Source organism: Micropterus salmoides, unplaced genomic scaffold (assembly GCF_014851395.1).
Source record: "Micropterus salmoides isolate LMB-PRFRI ecotype aquatic unplaced genomic scaffold, ASM1485139v1 Ms_hic_scaffold_6, whole genome shotgun sequence".
Taxonomy (NCBI): domain Eukaryota; kingdom Metazoa; phylum Chordata; class Actinopteri; order Centrarchiformes; family Centrarchidae; genus Micropterus; species Micropterus salmoides.
In genome coordinates, this window is record NW_024044348.1 from 32,282,911 (window position 1) to 32,302,010 (window position 19,100).

Sequence of the window (19,100 nt, forward strand, 5' to 3'; positions counted from 1 at the left end):
CTCAGAGAACACAAGTCCAGATTCATCAAAGGGACATCCCACACACTGCCTGTCACAGTCTATTCATGAAGCACAAGCTGACACATATTATGGGAGTTGAACATCAACAGTTTGCATGACAGGCCATATTGAAAACGTACAATGTAAATTCCAGTTGTCTATAAATAGATCTACTTATTTACTTTGCTACATGAGCCAATACAAGGTGCCATTCCTTTGTTGTCACTTTTTTTATCTGTATTTCATGTGCCCTCATTATTTTATCGTATTGTATAATGTTGCCACCCTCTGCCCTCAAACAGTAAATGTTTGCTTCTTGACCAAGGTGTTCATGCCACATGTTGTTCTTAAAGTTAGACCCAGTCAAGGATTTGTCAGCAATAAAACTGGACAGGTGGAAATAAAACTATACACATCACAAAAGTGATACATACTGTTGGTTAGTAGACATATATAGATATTAGCTTTGAAATGCATAAATGAACATGGTGTAATTGTACCAGAAATGCTGATTTGTTGACAGGAGCACAATTTGACTCCTGCCTTCATTGACAGCAGACATGTAAATGTAGAAACAGGGACATTGTTTGTAAACATATTCTTATGTTGAAAAAAAAAATTTACTATAATAGGTGATGTACTACATAGATCTGCTGCTTTCTACCATCTGGCAGTGAGTGTGTGCCTGTGTGTGTGTGTGTGTGTGTGTGTGTGTGACAGAAAGAGAGAACACTGGTTTTTCCTGTCAGTCAATCCATTTATCAAACATTTTTATTTTAGCTTATCCACAGGTGTTGAAAAGATTTATGTCGTTCCCGGCCAGAGAGAAAATAGATTACATGACAGCTCTGGATTAATGATTTCAAGCTTCAGTTCATTATTAACGCAACACCCTGTGTGTATACACAGGGTCAATGATTTTAACTGAGAAACCAGAAGAATTGTAACACTTGGTTATGTTCACACACAAGAATAACAGGTTCAGGTAATGGGTTTGCAGTCACATGGTTCACAGTAACCCGCTTCCCCACTAACTTAAATGTTATCTGACTTGCTTAATAACCAAGTCAGTGTCCAAAGGGATGTGTAATGATGAGCTTGCAGAAAACCTTATATCGGCAGGACAAGTAAAGGGAAATGAAGAGACGTTCTTCCTTTACATCTGTTTTTTATTTTGATTATTTTAATCCAAGACCTCTAGTTGAAATTGCATCCATGCTAATTACAAATTTACATGTATACAGTCTATGGTCTAAACAGCACTGTATTTGCTGTGGAGGCTGCAAGAGATAAGGATTGCAAACATTTCCTCACATGATTACACCCATCCCCCACTTTTTGCTGTAATTCTCAAACAAGAAAGCAGAAAAACGAGAAGGGGGAAACAGATTGGTTACAAAGGTCTCTTCCATCTGCCAGTGAAAAATACCTGCAGCCACGTTTTCAGTGACCTAAAGTATTCAAAAAGGATTTGTTAAAATTGTTGTAAAGGCTTCATTCATTCTAATGGGTGATGGTGGGTGACAAAGATATTTTACTCATGAGTTATCACAGTCTCATAAAATAACCGAAATCCAGTTTATTTGTTTAAATGTTTGAATTGGATTTGAAGGTCCACATGTGCAGCATAAACCCTACAAGCGAAAGGCATAAAAGGACATGTGAAACTGGGGGGATGAAGAAGAAAATCCTCTGGAGAAGATTCTCCTTAGAGGGTTGGTGGAGCAATAGGAGCCAGAGGTGGGAAAAAAGCAAATTAGAAGAAAATCCCCAGAGAGTGATTTTAGAACTTTTAACTTTTAAAAGATCATATACTGAGTTTCCAGATTATTACTAAACCTAGATAAATGTAGCCCAATCAATTCCAACACAACAGCCCTGTAATATGTGAACTTTGTCTTACAAATTTTTTTTCAAGAATGTGTCAGTGAGGTGTTCAACTCTATGGTAATTTTAAAGGCTGTAGTTTGTGGTGCTGTTGAACTGTCTTGTATTATACTGAAAAGAGGTGGCCTGCACCGCTACTTGCTTACAGTGCCATCCTGAAATCACTTCCAGTTTGTCTCACAGCTTCATAACAATTTCCATCTAAATGCTGTTGGTTCAGGAATTTTCTAGAAAGCGGTTCATATTTAATGAACCCCCCCCCATTGCATTGGCATTGGCATTGTACACAAACTGGAGCACTATATGGCATGTGGTGCAGAGAATGAGTCAGACTGCCCACCAGCTGTGAGCATGGCTTGTGGGGAGGAGAAAAGACATTTCATGTAGGGCAGGCAACAGCCAACAACATTGGTGTGGGTGATTTACTGTGTTATTAGGATGGAGGCCAACAACAAGCTACAAAAATGGACTTGAGGCACAGTTTACAGAGAAATATTCAGATGACTGTAATGATAATGCTCTCAACACCTACATAATTATGCCCTTGTGCTACAAATCAACATCAATGAAATTAGTGGATCCCTAAGACAAAAATAAAATAATCATAGGTTACTTTCAGTTTTTTTTAGTGAGGTTTCAATGGGCCCATGTAGAGCAGGGCCACAGCTTTGGGGACACTAGGGCATGGGAGTTTTACTGACTTGAGAGTGAATTTAGCAATTACAAACTGTACTTTTTAACAGATGATTTTGATAGTTCTTGAAGTCAGTATTCTTAAATTTGACCGTTTTCAGCAAAGCTATCATGTAGGACAGACAGAAAGTATGATAGTGTTAGTTCACTTTTACTTTACTTCAATGTGTAACTAATCTGGAATTTCGATATCATAGGCTACTAATTGTTTGCAATCTCCAATTTGACGTCCATTAATATCTACTATTATTGTGTTTTCTCCCTCTTTGAGGCACATGACTTCGCTTACAAGTGCGTGCGACCAGACGCTGAAAGCCTATTATCCAATTAGCGGCGTTAGAGAAGGGCTCGTCCTTGGCACGGCAATTTCCCAATTAGAGAGGAACACGTGCATTTGCTCCCCTACTTAGGGACACAGGCCGTTCGTGTCTTCACAGAAAAAGACGCCAATCTGTGTGTAAAAATCCGTGTGTGAAAAGAGAAAGAGAAAAATGCACGCCTTGGTGAACGCCTTCATGCGCTGCCTCTCCTTTCTCTTGCCTCCCCCTTGGTTGTGTGTCAGCTTTTCCTGGTGGGTTGGGAATGAGTGCGAAGAGACGCTGCCGCGGCCCAATCCCAGAGCTCGTTTCAAAAGCAGAAAGCCTCTTACATATGAGGAAGTAGCAGCAGCAGCAGCAGCAGAAGCCCAAGGAGGCTCCAGCCTGTCGGTCTCACCAATTCAAGGCTGCGTCTCGCTGGCTGCTACAAGCCCCGCTGCTCATCAGGGCCCTCCGTCGGGTCGGATCTGGATCGGGGGTCTCTGGCGAGCCGTGGAGCGCGTCTTCGGAGCCCCCTGGGTCCTTCTCCGCCATCACTGGTGCCCGAAGAGGCGTCGAGCAGCTTTACGCACCCCGTATCCTGTCTGTGCCTTCGCGTCGAGCAAGATTAAAAGCTTCCAGGGAGGCGCTGCTGCTGCTGCTGCTACTACTACAACAGAAGAGGGGAAGGGAGCGGGTGGAAGCACCTTGACTTATTCGAGGAACATGAGTGGGACCGTGGGGATCCCCAATCCGAACCCAGCGGAGTGCGCCTCAGATGCGTCAGCGGAGCAGGGCATTGATGAGGTAATCACCGTGGATCAGCACACGCAGGAAATGGGGACGGTGACTATAACAGTGGCCATTCAAGCGGCCGAGGACGAGGAACCCGAGGAAGTGTCATCGAATAATATTGACTTCCTTGGAGGGAGCTGCAGTGAGGACGAAATCGGAAGGCATGACAAATCAAGGTTTGAGTTATTGCTACTCTTAAGTTAAATGTCTTAATAGCAGTGATAGTTGTGGTGACAGCAAGGTTTTGAATTTTAAGTAAATTATATCATTATGTAAACAAATGTCCTTGACACTTACTTTGATATATTGTGTATATATATATATATATATATGTCATTTTAGTTTTATTCAATATGTGAGTGCATCCCCAAATATCATGGCAGGCAGACTGGGAAAGTAAGGTTACACTACCAGTCTATTTCTGCATCGGATTTTATATTATGTATTGGCCGGTAACTTTATTTGTGAACCGCCAGTGGCTGATCAACACCGATACAGTTGGATTGCTTTACTTTGTTTCACTGAAACAATGCCAACTGTATAGAAGTTTGCTGTACAAATCAACTAAAATCCGGTGTAGCTCTATTACAGTAACAAACAAAAGGCTGTGAATGGCATCACCATGTATAAGGAGGACAATAGATGCTCACAGTAAACTTGAGGGATATTGTTCTCTCCTAGGTATGATGGCAGGGAAGCGTTTTTAACCACCTGTAGGCAGAATCAGTGCTATAGAGACAGGGAGAGGATGACACCTTCACTTTAATCTAATTCCCCTGCGTCATGGCCTGCTATTTTTATCCTCTGGCCTATAAGTTCCCTACTACTTGGACCAGTGCACAAAGAAGTCAATGATAGAAAGGCCAAAGGGGAAAATAAACTGCCCTATCCATACCAAGCCTTCCAGTTTGCTTGTAGGTAAATGCATAATGGCTCTCTGGCATAAAGATCTTTAACACCTGTGACAGCCGGTGCTTTGTGGCACACTTTTCACACAGGATGTATTTTAAGGTCACTGAACATGTGATTAACCACATGCTTGGAATTTAGAGTATATGTGGCTATTTCACCTAAAATTACTACATTTCTTCAGACAGAGGCAGTACACTTATTTGTGACTTCAATGTGAACTTTATCACAGCCTATTTTTTTTTTTTTTTTTTTTTAAATGTCCAGTATCTCCAACATCTGTGATGTGTTATTTGATTCACATAATTAAATCCTCCCTGTGTATGTGTTGACCGTAACAGTACTCTCTTCTGAAAGCTCAGCTCGTGGTTGTCTTTTATCTTACATCCCGGGGAAGCAGTGGGCTTGTGCCAGCCGTGCGGTCAGCCGGCTGGAAAGCTGTTGACTAAGGGTGTGCGAGGGAGGGGAGGAGGCTGGAGGAGGTGATGAGTCATCCACAAAATTTCATTCAGACCCTCACTCTGCATGGCTACCTGACTGTGTTGCTTCACAGCTTCCTCCATGTGTCTGACTGAGATTGTAATTGCAAATTGTGTGTTAGTAATGCAGTGTTAGTACCAGTTTTTGTAAATTGTGTGAAGTTGATTTAGTAAGCCACCATACTCCGTGTGGGAGGGAGAGCCTGTGACTCTGTGCCCCTCAGATGGAGAGGTCTTGGCAGTTTCAGGGACACTGTGGTGTCGAGGTCTGGCACTGAGGCATGGTGACTGTGGCTGGAGACGCAGCTTGTCAACTGCTGCAAGGAAAATTGGAAAGGGAAATGGCAGGACTTATTCCTGCCAACAAATTGCAAGACTCTGGCTTTTTGTATTAATGAAAGTGAAATGTGTAACAGTTGTAATATTGGCAGTTTAGGATATGAAGCATTCTGCTGTTTCAGTGATGTACTAGATACTAATCTCTGCTGACCATGATGCATGTTGTCTTCCCACACAGTGGTGCCGGGACCAGTGGAGGGGAGGAGGAGAGCTGGCAGCCCCCAGATCCAGAGCTCATCGAGAAGTTGGTCGCCCAGATCGAGTACTACCTGTCAGATGAGAACCTGGAGCATGATGCCTTCCTGCTCAAACATGTCCGTCGCAACAAGCTCGGGTTTGTCAGCGTCAAGTTGCTCACTTCATTCAAAAAGGTAACCGTCACTGTGAAGCACTTGGGGTATAGTCTGACTCTGGAAACTCAGAAAATTGGAATTCCCTGTCTTGATATGGATGGAAATTGCACTCAAAGCTTTTTTTATATTATGGGCTATATATAGCGTGCACATCACATGCTACATTAAAATTTAAACACTGATACATGCCATTTTTAATTCCCAGTGATGTAGAGGTTAAGAAATTGAGAATTTAATAGCAATGACTTGGCTGTGTTCTGTGTCAACATAATGCTGTTGGGGATACGATATTATCACACTGATTCAACAGCTGGTGCTAGTTTAGGCTTATGCATGCAGATTTAAAAAAAACAAAATCTGTTTATGCCAGAAGTGATCTGAAGCCCCGTGCATATTTTTAATATAAACAATGATTCAAATATGATCAAATTATACAGTGACGAATGAGGATGTTTGGTGTTGGATCGGTTATGCTGTCAGATATTGATTTGGGAAGTATAACTGAAAGGATGGCAGTACACACTAATTGATTCTGCTGACAGGCCTCGGTTATTTAAATTTCTTTTTTTTTTTTTTTTTAAAGGGAAGCTTCATGACCCTTAAAGAAGCTGTAGCAGGGATTATATTTGACCTAATGGTTATGAGATGGCCTTCTTAAATCATGTAGCATCTCGCATGTATAACACAAGCATTGTCTCTTTGCAGGTGAAACACTTGACTCGTGACTGGAGAACAACTGCCTATGCTTTGAGACACTCAAAGATACTTGAGCTGAATGATGAGGGGCGTAAGGTGCGGCGTAAATCAGCAGTGCCGGTCTTTGCCAGTGAGTCGTTGCCTAGCCGCATGCTGCTGTTAAGTGATTTGCAGAAGTGGCCAGAGCTGGCGGCTCTCACTAAGGATAATGGAGGCAGTGAGGGAGGAGCCATTCAGCAGGAGCAGCTGATGAAGCTGTTGCTGAAAGCGTTCGGAACATACGGTGCCATCGCCTCTGTCAGAGTCCTGAAGCCAGGGAAGGACCTGCCGGCTGACCTGAAGAGGCTGAGCGGCCGCTACACTCAGCTAGGTACTGAGGAATGTGCAATTGTGGAGTTTGAGGAGGTGGAGGCTGCTGTCAAAGCCAATGAAGCTGTGGGGAGCGAGGATGCAGGGGCCAGTTCCCTAGGGTTGAAAGTAGTCCTGATTGGCACCAAACCACCCAAGAAGAAGGTAACCAAAGAACGGCCACGTGAGGAGGGAGGGATGCGTAAGAGTCGCTCGCTCAACAGCAGAGTACGAGAGCTTCAGTACCATGGGGACGACTCGGCCTGCAGCTCTTCAGAGACTGAGAGTACCCCCACGTCTCCTAGGCTGACCAGAAAGTCCCAGTCCTGCAATAAGCTCAGCCCCACCACTGCGAGCATCAGCTTCCAGAACAATCACCTGAGTCCTGGTATGTCCCCGCGTAACAGTCCCTGGTCCAGCCCCCGTGCAAGTCCCTGTTCTCAGCGCAAATCTCCTCATTCCAACAAGTCTCCCTTAGTCAGCGAAGGCAGACTGAGCCCTGAACCGGGGCGCCGTTGGGCAGACTACTCCTCAGACAGTAGTCTTACCCCTTCAGGGAGCCCGTGGGTTCAGCGGCGCAAGCAGGTGGCTTCTCAGGAAAGCAGTCCGGTTGGCAGTCCGATGCTGGGTAGAAAGATCCAGAATGCTGACGGCCTGCCACCAGGGGTGATGAGGCTGCCAAGGGGTCCCGATGGAACCCGTGGCTTTCACTGTGTCACTGTTAGTGAGAGGGGAAAGACTGCTGCTACTCAGACTTGAAAAGTGGAGGATCCTTATACATTCCTTATCCCACAGAAGTAAGGATAGATTGGAAATTTGAGCTGTTCTTGGCTGTGTCGCTCAGCCCCCCCCCACATTTAAGACTGTGTAGATATATTTTTGTTGAGTGCATTAGTTTTCAGTCTTTGTTATATTTTTATACAACATTTGAGTTACCATGGTAACATTAGTGATTTACTAATGGAAATTTGAGTGAATGTACGTTTATATTGATTTGAAATGGACCATGTCACTCTGTCGCTGTCTAAACTTGTTCAACATGGGGGCGGGTTAGAGTGGAAGTTCCACCTTTTTGTGTTTTTTTTTTTTTTTTTTTTTTTTAATTGAAACTCGGTCTTGTGTGGAAAAGCTCACAACATTGTCTGTGGATGGTGTATAAATGTGGTGTAAGTGGCATGGGCACATGGACTTGATAGCGATATCACCATATGCCTTTTCTGTGTTTGTCTACTGTGAGTTCCATTTTTACATGTTTAAACTGAGGCCATAATCGCCCCACTGCCATAAAGGTTGGACAGTTAAACTTGGACATGAGATTTTTTTTTATATTTTTTTTTTTTTTATTTTGCCTTTAATTTCAGTATGCTTTGGCAGTTGGGAAGGGTCTCCTCTAGTCCTATAATTTAAGTAGGTAGCTGCTTTATTTATTTTTTTAGCTTTTATTTTTTGCGTATGTTTCCATCATTCTCACAATGAGGTTTGAGGGATGTTCAGGTCAGGCAGAATAGATGCTGTTATGTTCTTGTCTTTACATCTGAGCTTGGGGTATTTGTACAGTGCGACTCCTATTGTACAAATAAATCACTAAAATTGCAATTGGCCTGACTTTCTCTTTTTGCTTGACACATTTTGAGGTAGTCATGATGGTCTGAAAAAAATCTCAATCTAATCTTTTTGCTTCAATGTGTAAATAAGATTCAAGTGAGATACTCTTGCTGAGCCAGGACCATAAAAGCAATTCTAGACTTGGAAATCAGAATTGGCACACTCGTAGTTTTGGGGGGGGTTGTTTAAATGCATTGCACAGATGGGAGGATAGCAGAGTTGGATTATAAGCTAGATCAACCCTCATAAGGAACCGAACACTGACAAAACAGGAGGAGACCAGTTGCACAAGTAATTTATTCAAATTGCCTGTATCTTGGTATGTGCAATGCCAAGAAATGGGTTTTTTTTTTAACACTTAGACCACTTTGCTGTCTTACAATAATGAATGTAGTGGATGTAACTGCGTTTTTTGTTTTTGACACTGAGTAACATGAAATGTTTTGTGAATGTCTGCAAATGATCCTGATTGAATTCAAATATGATGCACACAACTGGTTGCGCAGGTATTGCCCTCCTCCAGTCAATATGTAGCAGAAGAACCTTATTGGTAGTATTTACAGCTTTGAGTCTATGTGGATAAGTCTGTCAGGTTTGTGCCTCTGTACATCCTCATTCATCCATTGTCCAAGCTCTGTTAAGTTGCATGGAGACCGTGTGATTGAACAGCAATTTTCAAGTCTCGTCACAGATGCTTGATTGGATTGAGGTTTGTTCTGAATTGGACGGTATCATTGTTGTTTTGGATACCTTACATTCCGGTCAAGCTTTGGCTTTGTTGGGGTTGTTTTGCTGGAAAATTGCCTCCCACAGTTCTCTTGCAGACTGCAACAGATTTTCCTCTGATTTGTCTGTATTGTGCTGCATTTAAGTTGACCCCTCCTTTCATAAGCCTTCTAGGGCCTGCTGCAGACACGCGTCCCCACAGCATGATGCTTCATTTAGGATTCAGTATGTATGATGCACAAAAAGCTCAGTTTTGGAAGACCATGTTACTTTTTGTGTCAAAGTATTTGTATTCAGTCTTGGAAATGTTATATAATTAGCTTTGTCGCAAACTTGTCTGGAACATTCACTTGTCTTCTTACCCTGGAAATGACTAACCAGCTGTTACACTTTACACACACGTGTGCACTGACCCTTAAAATCACTTGTCATTTCTTGATTACAAACAGGTGATCTCCATTTATCTAATTCTGTGCCTTTTTTTAAAAAAACATTATTGGCTGCACTAATAATGATTTGGATGTCATAGCAAAGGTTGTGAGCACTTACCCAGGCAATCATTTTGTGTTTTTCATTTGTTCTTAATTTAGATCATTGTTTTCACTTCACTGTCATTTGATGGCCCTCTCTGCTGATTAGTATAAACAAAATTTTAATTACTCCATTGTGATTCAGTGTTCACAACCCATGGACTTCTTCCATTTTGGTTTATTACTTTTTATAGTCACTGTAATTTCTGTCGTGTCCTTAGGTGGTTTCAAATACTCCTTAGCAACCATCCAAGTGTGAGCGAGAGCACACAGTTGGATGCTTATGGAGTGGTCAGACTTTGAATTCATGCGGTTACAGCATTCTGTTTATCCTCTTTTTGTATGAGATGTTATCTCCTGTAGGAGTGAGCATAATGGGAGGACAGAGGGTCAGAGCCGATGCTCAAATTCAGAGCTGCGGTGGGACTAAGTGGGATTGCGCAAGAGGGATGAATAAACTTTTGTTCTCCTCTTTGCATAATTTGCAATTCATAATCAGGAAGTCGTGATATCATGTGTCTTTGACGGCCAATATTTTGGTTCAACTCCAAATGACTGTTCATTCTAACAGTGTGAATAATGACTGTTTGGGATAAGTGCCGCAAAATTAAACTATTATTCTCATAAGATGAAGTTCTATATAATTCTCATTAAGGATGGTTTCATACTCACAGAAAATGGGAATATCATAATAGACCGCAAAACCAAATACCACTCTGACCATTATTCATAATTGGGCAGTAGCCACTGATGTATGAATAAAAAGCTATTTAGTGGAGTAATTTAGCTGTTTACTCCAGACATGATTACTAAGATGTGATCAGGCTATATCTAAAGAGAAGAGCCTTCCAGCTTTGTGTTTGATCTTAGTATTGTAGAAGTTAGTTTTCCATGTCATTGTGCATTCAGCTTTGTGTTAAACTAAGTACTCTACCATCCCCTTGTTATAACAGTTTTGAATGCATGTATCATTTACTCACTGATATACATAGATGTATGGATAAACACATCCATTCAATATGCTTTAAATGTTATACCCATTGACGGTTTACAGAAGTTCACAATGCAAGAAAACCTACTCATACCTACACAGGATGATTCAGACAAACTGGGCTCATGCTGGGCCAGTCAGTAGCAACAATCGTAGGTAATATCTTGTGGATGCCAATTTACGGAGTAATTTGTCAGGATTTAAATTATAAGTTTCCAAAAAGTGGGGGAAAAAATCACTTGTGGTATTGCAGTAAATAGGTGAGCATTTCCAAGTCTCCTCCTCAACACAGTATGACAAACACTTGCATCAGTCTGTGGGTGGGAGCTGTGGGTGGGCGGTGCCAAATTTGAGGAACTAGAATTAGGGTGGAGTAAATTTACAACAGTCTCAGCAAAGCAGCCAACTGGAAAAGTCGATACAAAAACAAAGCTCTAGATGGGAAATGATCCCCCCCCCCCCCCCTTCCCTCCTGTGATACTTTTTTTTTTTCTCCTCACATTATGCAGCATGAGCACGGATATATTGTATCTACATGAATTGGTGAATTAAATAGTGCTGTTGTAAAAATGTGTAACTGATTTACTGAAATAACTGACATGGTTTAACATGTTAAACCATTGTATGAGGCAATTTGGTGCCTTGCTCAAAAACCCATAACAGTTTAGGAAGGGAGCATTCAGCCTCTAGGTTACCCCCACCTTCTATCACACACGCCTGTGGGTAACAAGGGCTTCTGGCATTACTCACTGTGTTTAACGTGGGAAATGCACAGACATCTGTGAAGACGACCTCAGCTCTGAATTCCTCTGACGCTACAAGAACAGCGTTCAAGCAAAAGGGTCCAAGATCACGGCCTCTTGGAAAAAAGCATCTGTCCTGTTCCCTGATGATAATGATGCTGGCCTCTTTTTAAAGTATAGAGCTCCAGAACACATCTTAGCATTCAGTGTGTGGTTCCTCAATGTAGAAATGCTAGTCAAAATTGTTTAGAAGTAAATTAAAACATTTAGCCATGCTTCTAGTATATCCAGCACTATACTGTGAGGACAATTAGATTAACACATTTGATTTTACAATTTTATTTACATAACTTAAAAAATGTCATTTACAGTGTTCTAAACAGATGAAACTGTGACCTGAGGCTGAAAACAGAAAACATATTTACATGTAGTGAGAGGGAAGCCCAGTGTTCTAGAAAATTACTAGCTGAATGCACAGGATATCTCCAACACAGGATACCACAACTAACTGCAGTTTGCTAGTGCAACACAAGTGTTTCAATATTTGTCATGTACAAACATACACTGTTAGAGATTATTTTCTGTGCGTTCTCCCACAAAATCAGATGAGTACATATTGCAGGAAGTGATAACAAAAGTTATAGGTTCTAGCCGCTGCATTACTTTCTGGTTCTCTACCAGTTCCAGTTGCTGTTTAAACATACAGTAGCTCTTATGTATTTATTTATACAACATAAGAACTTTATCAATGTCAAAGTTTCATTTTGCAACATTTGACTTTCATCCAGCCCTCAGGGCATTGTTCTTACACTTGTGGCCCGTGCTGCTGACTAATTGTAGGGAAAAAATAAAGTACATGTAAAATAACAGTTAAATTCATCCACAAGAACAAACATTTGTTGTCAATAAAACACATGAACATATTCCCTTCTGCATATTCATGCTTTCTTTCTGGGCATAAATATTACCTTTCAACCTGTCTATTGTGTCTAATGTCACCATCTGACCCCCATTGATGAATTTACCTTGGAATAAGGAGGAGCAACACACAGCTCCAAGGTGTCAGGAGGTCTGTGAAAGCAATGCTCCGCAGGAAACCAAATCTATCTATATATCAGCATGACAGAGCCTAACCAGCAGTTTAGTCAAACCAACCAGATACACATAATTACTAGCTCCTCATCCCCCTCCACAGCTCCATCTGCAGAATCTCAACAGGGGATGAACGCAGAATGATTGGGATTGATCTGATGGTTGTGTGGGTAGAGTCATCGTTGGTGTAATGTAGAAAACACTTCCTGCCTGTTAGCAGATGGGAAGAGGAAGTGTTGCACCGCGAGGTTGGGAAGGCAAACATGCAAAGAACACAGCATATCAGATCTTCAATCTCTGAGTGTGAAGTGTAAACCTCCAGAGCTCTGCTTCAGATGTAGAGCGAACCGTCAGCAGGTCCCACATAGCCAACCCCTATCAGAAGAACATCTATCAAAGTCCAAATGCCCAAGCCTCCAAAGCTGAACAGTTTGCCTAGACCCTCTCTCCACTGGCCCAGATAAAACCGATCTGCCCCAAAACCACCAAGCGTAATGCTACAGAAAGAAATGAGAGAAAACACAGATGAAACAAAGCTACTGTTAGTGATTCAAAAATAATGTTTTCAGCATCTACGCTGGCCATAATTTGTGATACTAGTGGCAGGTTTACCTGAGTGCTAATGCTGTTGACCATTTGTAGCCACCAGTCCAGTTACAAAATAAACGTTTCTGAAAGCGCCTTTTACCTAAAGAAGAAATAAAGACATTCAGTGGACACATTTCAGGAAAAGAAATTTGCATGACTGAAAACATTTTTTCAGAAAAAAAAAAACAAAGCAAGGCAACACTCGGCATTATTTTTTGTGAAATATTGTGTTGGACGTGTCTGATGGGTTAGCTGGTGGCAAACTCATTTTAAAAATACTTCTTTGGGATGTACAAATGCTGATATCAAATCAAAAGCTACGGTGTTAATTGTGAGAGATCTCCGTCTGATTTAAACCTGATAGACTGAAAGCTAGTAGTCCTCCCAGGTCCTCAGGACGAAATATATAGTGCCATGATTACTCTATAGTATTACTTTTAGATGCCTCAACATTAAAAGTTTCTGTGATTCTGCACCTACATATGTATTCAAATATGTATCAGCACAGAACAACTGCTTTTGTGATATATTGTTCTCCATACATGTTGTGCATTTAGTTTGAAAAATGGTTCATTATCACATTAATGAACTCCTAACAGACCCTAACCCTGCATAGGAAACTTAAGGGCAACCACAAATGGCTAACAATTCACATGTTTTTCACATCTGTAAAGCTCACAGAAACACAGTTACCCCCACTGAAAGCATGCGTAGCTATGCCATAGGCTACACACGTAGCCAGGCATTTATGCTTGTGCGTCGGTGTATCTGTTATTCTACAATTTCACCCCCAAACGCTACTCGCCGGTAGCGCTACAGCATCCACTGTGTTGACTTTTGACGGTCGAGAAGACTTAACTTCTGGTTTAGCGCTCCGCTAACGTGAATTGGGGGTAAAATTGTATACGTGCGGCTGGTGTAGCCTTTTCAAATGTTATCGACTGAATGGATCACACTCGGGTTGTGACGGTCAAATATATTGATCCACCATGTTACAGCCGCCGTTTTGGCTGCTAGTAAAAGTTACTACAAAGCACGGGGCACTTCCGGTCGGCTCCGAAGCATTGCGAGGCTACCCAGCCGACCAATCACAGTGCTTACGGTCCGCATTGACGCGATGTGTAGTTACATTTTGGAGGAGGTGCACGTCAGGCTACGGCGTAGCCTCTGCGTCGATTTGCCGCAGAAGTATAAATTACACTTTACAGTTGAGCCTTTATCATACCTAAACAATGCACATGGTCTAACACATCACAGGTGGCGTTGAAGCGCTTGCGTGGGCAAGACACTGTCATACAGTTGGTAGAGTTTGAGCAGCGGTACTGGGACGGGTCCAGCTGCCAGCAGAACTGACAGGGGATGGAGAGAGAAAAGTTGGCTTGCTGTTGTCCCGACTCTCCCTACAAATACAAAAAACACAACAGGTCTTTACTACACAGTTAGCTGTTTCTTAAAATCCCGACTTCTATCACCACACGTGACTATTTGCCTAGAGGACTTTTGACTAGAAACACTTAGATGACACAAATGCTACAAGCACAACATGACCTTATGTGCCATGTTTCATTTCCCTTTTTAATCAATGAGCTAAACAATGTATAAACTTTCAAGTTTACTCCACCTTTATGCAGCACAGAACACAAGATAAACTGCTACTTACAATACACTGAACTCCTTTTTTGGGTTTACAAGTGAAGGAAGCTGGTTTCCTGTAGGTGCAGTTGTGTTGGTAATTGCAGTGAATGCAATCAGCTGGCAGGCGACTGCACAGTCCCCAACTAGGACACTTGGAAGCGTAGCTCTCTTCATCTGCAGGAGACGCTGCAAACATAAAGTTACAGGTGTTCTTCCATTTCCAGCTAGAAGAACCAATGTAATGTAACAAAGCTTTGGTGAGTTAATTTTATGACTTTATGTTTGGGATCAATAATGAGTGTGGCAACAGGCTTGTGGCCGCATCCTGCTGAATCTCTTGCCAAATTGGGAAAATAAGGCTATTGAAGGTGAATGACTAACACTCTGCCTCTGCTTTAACAAAAAGGTCCCTGAACAAGTCCATTCACTCCTAATTGCTCCATTAAGGCTGTTTTTGCACTGTTGAAAAACCATTTACTCTTCAAAGCCTGGACAACACAAGAGTAATATATCCTCTTCTATTTATTATTGATATTTTACCTATTGTTTGTTTTTTAATTAATTATTATTATTTATTATTATGTATAGTCTGATCTTGTTAAGTTAAGTACTTTGGGCCACGTCTTTGCATGAAATGTGGCATACAACTAAAGTTCTGATATGTATCTGATATGATACAGGGTGGGAAAGAAAAACAATATTTTTAAAAAGGTTCAGTGTGTAATATTTCTGAGGATCTATTGACAGAAATGCAATGTAAGATCCATAACTATGTTTTCAGTGGTGAAAGTGATTCTTTTTACTGCTAATGTTGATGTATAACAATACCGTGTGCCTATCAAGTGACAAATAATGAATACTTTCCGAATTTGCATTAAAATAAAACGGAACGTTTTTTGGATATTGCTTCCCCACTGGGGAAAAAGTGTGTAATTTGTACTTTCACATGCAAAATGCCCATTAAATACGTTGCACCGTTTTACCACAAGCTGAAATTATGGCTGTGAGTACTACTAGCTTCTCTGCATTGGCTTCCTCTAAAATCCAGAATAGAATTTAAAATCATTCTTCTTACCTACAAAGCTCTTAATGGTCAGGCACCATCTTATCTTAAAAGAGCTCATAGTACCTTACTACCCCACCAGAGCACTGCGCTCCCAGAATGCAGGGTTACTTGTCGTTCCTAGAGTCTCCAAAAGTAGAATGGAGCCAGAGCGTTCAGCTATCAAGCTCCTCTCCTGTGGAACCAGGTTCCAGTTTGGGTTCAGGAGGCAGACACCATCTCCACATTTAAGAGTAGGCTTAAGACTTTCCTCTTTGATAAAGCTTATAGTTAGGGCTGGCTCAGGTGAGTCCTGAACCATCCCTCAGTTATGCTGCTATAGGCCTAGACTGCCGGGGGATTTCCCATGATGCACTGAGCTCCTCTCTCCTCTACTTTCTCTCCCTCTGTATGCAACCTCATCCCATTATTGCATGTTACCAACTCAACTTCTCCACTTTCCGGTAGTCTTGTGCTTTCTCGTCCCTCTCCTCTCTCCTCCTATCACTTCCTGCAGGTGTTTCTGGCTCTGGAGCTGTGGTTGCAAGTCACCTGCTGCCCCCGTGTTCCTGCTCGACACCCTCTGCAACAACTATTGTTATTAGTCCTATTGTTATTATAATCATTAACACTACTATAAATATCTGTACCATTTTTCACTTAGTTTATAGCAACATCACCTTTACTGTCTGTACCTCTGTGTATATTGTGTAGGCTGCCTTCTATCCCTCTCTCGCCCTCTCTCTCTCTCTGTTCCTCTCTCGCCCTCTCTCTCTCTCTCTGTTCCTCTCTCGCCCTCTCTCTCTCTGTCTGTCTGTCTGTTAGGTCTATCAGGCTACATTCAATTTTGAAATAGGCTATAAAATTCAGCTGTAACCTGACGGGAACAGATGACGGTGGCTATCGGCTACCTAAAAGTGAAAATATGTGTACAATATAAGACGCAGTTTACTCACGGACCTATGATTGTAAAGTTATAGTCCGACCCAGTGGCTTAGCATATTAATTATTTTTTTGCAGCGGAAAATGTGTCTAGGTTCAAACTGACTGTAAAGTTGTATGTCTATTTTACGTTAATAAAATCTTGCTCATTTCGTATTTTATGAAATGCTGTCAAAACACATTCAGATTATCAGCAGCTAATAATGAAAAACTTTTAAACTATATTTATTTCTTTCAGCTGCACCACAGTCATCCTCACTCAGAAATATTCACATCATTTACATCATGATAACTACGACAGTAATGTTCCAATCAGTGCGACTAATCACAATATGAAAATTACTGTTCATTGATTAGTTTTATACAGATTAACAGTGGTCAAAGCAGTATTAACTGTCCAAGTAGTCGCAATGGACAGATTTTATTCTGTGCCGAGGATAAATCCACGATGTCTGGAAATAACTGTCTGTCCTTACATCGATGACAGATTGATCATAAAAGCGGTCATCTCGGTCTGTAAAACAGAAAACCCAGAGTTTCCTTCATCTCAGGCTTAACATCATGCATAACATACTCTCTAATTTTCCACTAATCCCGCTTTCTGAAAGTTGGCACAGGTCTTCTTTGTATGTTATAACACAACACAGACAACTTCACTTTAAGAAAGATAATGACTGTACTAAATGACAGAGGTTACATAACCAGACTATAATTCGGTATGGATATGCACAGATCTGCTGTTTATGATTCCAGGCTATTTATGAGGAATCGCTTTCTATGGTCAGTGTGAGCATGTTTTTAACCAGAAACGAATGTTACTTGTTATTTTTAATAGTGTTGTATTTCTTTATAGTATGTGCTACAAAAACCATCAAGAGAGGGTCCCTTGATTTATATGTAGTCTTGGCAAAATAGTTAAAGGTTAAGTTACAGTCAGTATGATTAATGTTGATTGTTGACTAACATTAATGAGTTTACCTGAGGGAGGTACCACTGGGGTGGCGATGACATGTCTATCCTGGGTAACTTTGCTGTAGGTGCGATCCTGACCAACATGAGGAGAGCTCAGGTATCCTGACAAGCAAACAGGTGATAAAGAAGATAGTTACGGGTCCAACTCACTCACCCTGCTATGATTTTATAAAACACAACGTTACTTTGCGTAACACATACACGTCAATAACGTATGGTTAAATATAAATTAGAAGTCTAACGTTAGTACATGTGTTGGTAATTAAAAACGCGTGCAGTTATATCATTACACCTAAGTTAAGCCAGCTGACGTTAATTAAAGTTCTTTAACTTACTTCACCGAGGCGCTAACGTTAGCTGTTAGCGACACATCTTGCAAATTAGCAGGGACAGTCAATAGTTAGCTCCCGTGTATTGTAAATTAAATGCTACACAATTAACCAGAAATTAGTGTTACATAAGAAAAACAACTGTTCGATTTGCTCCATCTACTGCAACCCATGTTTTCATTGCTAACTAGCTAACATAGGTAACACTAGCGTTAACCTAATGCTAGCTCTGTGGGAGGAAGCTAACGCTAGTAAATGGCCCAAATGTAATCTAACCATACACGCAAGCCAAGTTCGTGTTACTCTGTCTCATAAACATACCGTTAACACATTGTAATACCAAGTCCATAAACAAAACAGTAACAATTCCGTAGGTTTTAAAGCACCGTCCTCGGTCCGGTCTCCATGTCTGACAGCTAGTGGCCATTGTTGCTGCAGAGGAAACCAGAGCTGCATTCAGGTTATGTAGGGGAAATAATCGAGTCAGCGATCCTTCTGAAGCAAGGGAAGTAATTAATGCTCTAGCACTATTTCCCTGGTTGTTTTATCATCTATAGTTACCTAAAACCGTGAGATACCATGGAGGAAGTACTCAGCTGACACTTTGCTCCTAATTAATGAGTTTCTTACACTCAACCATTCGTCTTAGATTAGATCTAAGCACTTGGCAAAGTGCCATGTTTAAGTATGGACCATGTGTATTGTTAGACCTTTCAGTGAAAAATATATGTCAATAAACATCAACCTTAAAACGTTACAGTAATCCTGAAAATTGTGCATTGTTGTGACTATTCATTTTAATGCCGTTTTCTTGTTATATCGTTCACCACTTCTATAATTAAAGCTGGTTGCATCAAATCAATAAGCATTTCACCACAACCCTTGTTTTAAAGTCGTGCGACTATACTAAAGGAACTTAAAAAAAAACTTAAAAAAAAAAAAAGGGCAAGATATGGAAAAAGGTTTACATCATTGACTGCATAGACATACAGCTGGTCATATAATTAGAATATCATCAAAAAGTTGATTTATTTCAGTAATTCCATTCAAAAAGTGAAACTTGGATATTATGTTCATTCATTACACAGACTGATATATTTTAAATGTTTA

The 19,100-nt window shown here is 41.1% G+C and overlaps 2 protein-coding genes across 2 annotated transcripts; one reads left to right on the top strand and one right to left on the bottom strand.

Moving 5' to 3' along the window:
• Positions 1 to 2,805: 2,805 nt before the first annotated feature.
• Positions 2,806 to 9,585, top strand: larp6a (La ribonucleoprotein 6, translational regulator a). Its single transcript, XM_038701502.1, has 3 exons — positions 2,806 to 3,847; positions 5,577 to 5,769; positions 6,457 to 9,585. Exons 1-3 carry the CDS (start codon positions 3,072 to 3,074, stop codon positions 7,552 to 7,554), a joined length of 2,067 nt encoding a protein of 688 aa, XP_038557430.1. The 5' UTR covers positions 2,806 to 3,071; the 3' UTR covers positions 7,555 to 9,585.
• Positions 9,586 to 11,713: 2,128 nt separating this feature from the next.
• LOC119890428 (TM2 domain-containing protein 3-like) lies at positions 11,714 to 18,502 on the bottom strand. The gene is made up of 6 exons (XM_038701704.1): positions 18,312 to 18,502; positions 17,668 to 17,763; positions 14,731 to 14,891; positions 14,296 to 14,470; positions 13,095 to 13,170; positions 11,714 to 12,979 (listed from the first exon to the last, which is right to left on the bottom strand). Exons 1-6 carry the CDS (start codon positions 18,415 to 18,417, stop codon positions 12,814 to 12,816), a joined length of 780 nt encoding a protein of 259 aa, XP_038557632.1. The 5' UTR covers positions 18,418 to 18,502; the 3' UTR covers positions 11,714 to 12,813.
• Positions 18,503 to 19,100: the final 598 nt, after the last annotated feature.

What these genes read in the sequence shown, in the direction of transcription:
- LOC119890428 (XM_038701704.1), bottom strand. Translation starts at nt 18,417, where the DNA reads ATGGCCACTAGCTGTCAGACATGGAGACCGGACCGAGGACGGTGCTTT. An exon ending in CCCAGTGGTACCTCCCTCAG is followed by an intron (nt 14,892 to 17,667) that starts GTAAACTCATTA and finishes TTATGTTTGCAG; the next exon opens with CGTCTCCTGCAGATGAAGAG. An exon ending in TCAACAGCATTAGCACTCAG is followed by an intron (nt 12,980 to 13,094) that starts GTAAACCTGCCA and finishes TTCTTTCTGTAG; the next exon opens with CATTACGCTTGGTGGTTTTG.
- larp6a (XM_038701502.1), top strand. Translation starts at nt 3,072, where the DNA reads ATGCACGCCTTGGTGAACGCCTTCATGCGCTGCCTCTCCTTTCTCTTG. An exon ending in GGAAGGCATGACAAATCAAG is followed by an intron (nt 3,848 to 5,576) that starts GTTTGAGTTATT and finishes CTTCCCACACAG; the next exon opens with TGGTGCCGGGACCAGTGGAG. An exon ending in TGCTCACTTCATTCAAAAAG is followed by an intron (nt 5,770 to 6,456) that starts GTAACCGTCACT and finishes GTCTCTTTGCAG; the next exon opens with GTGAAACACTTGACTCGTGA.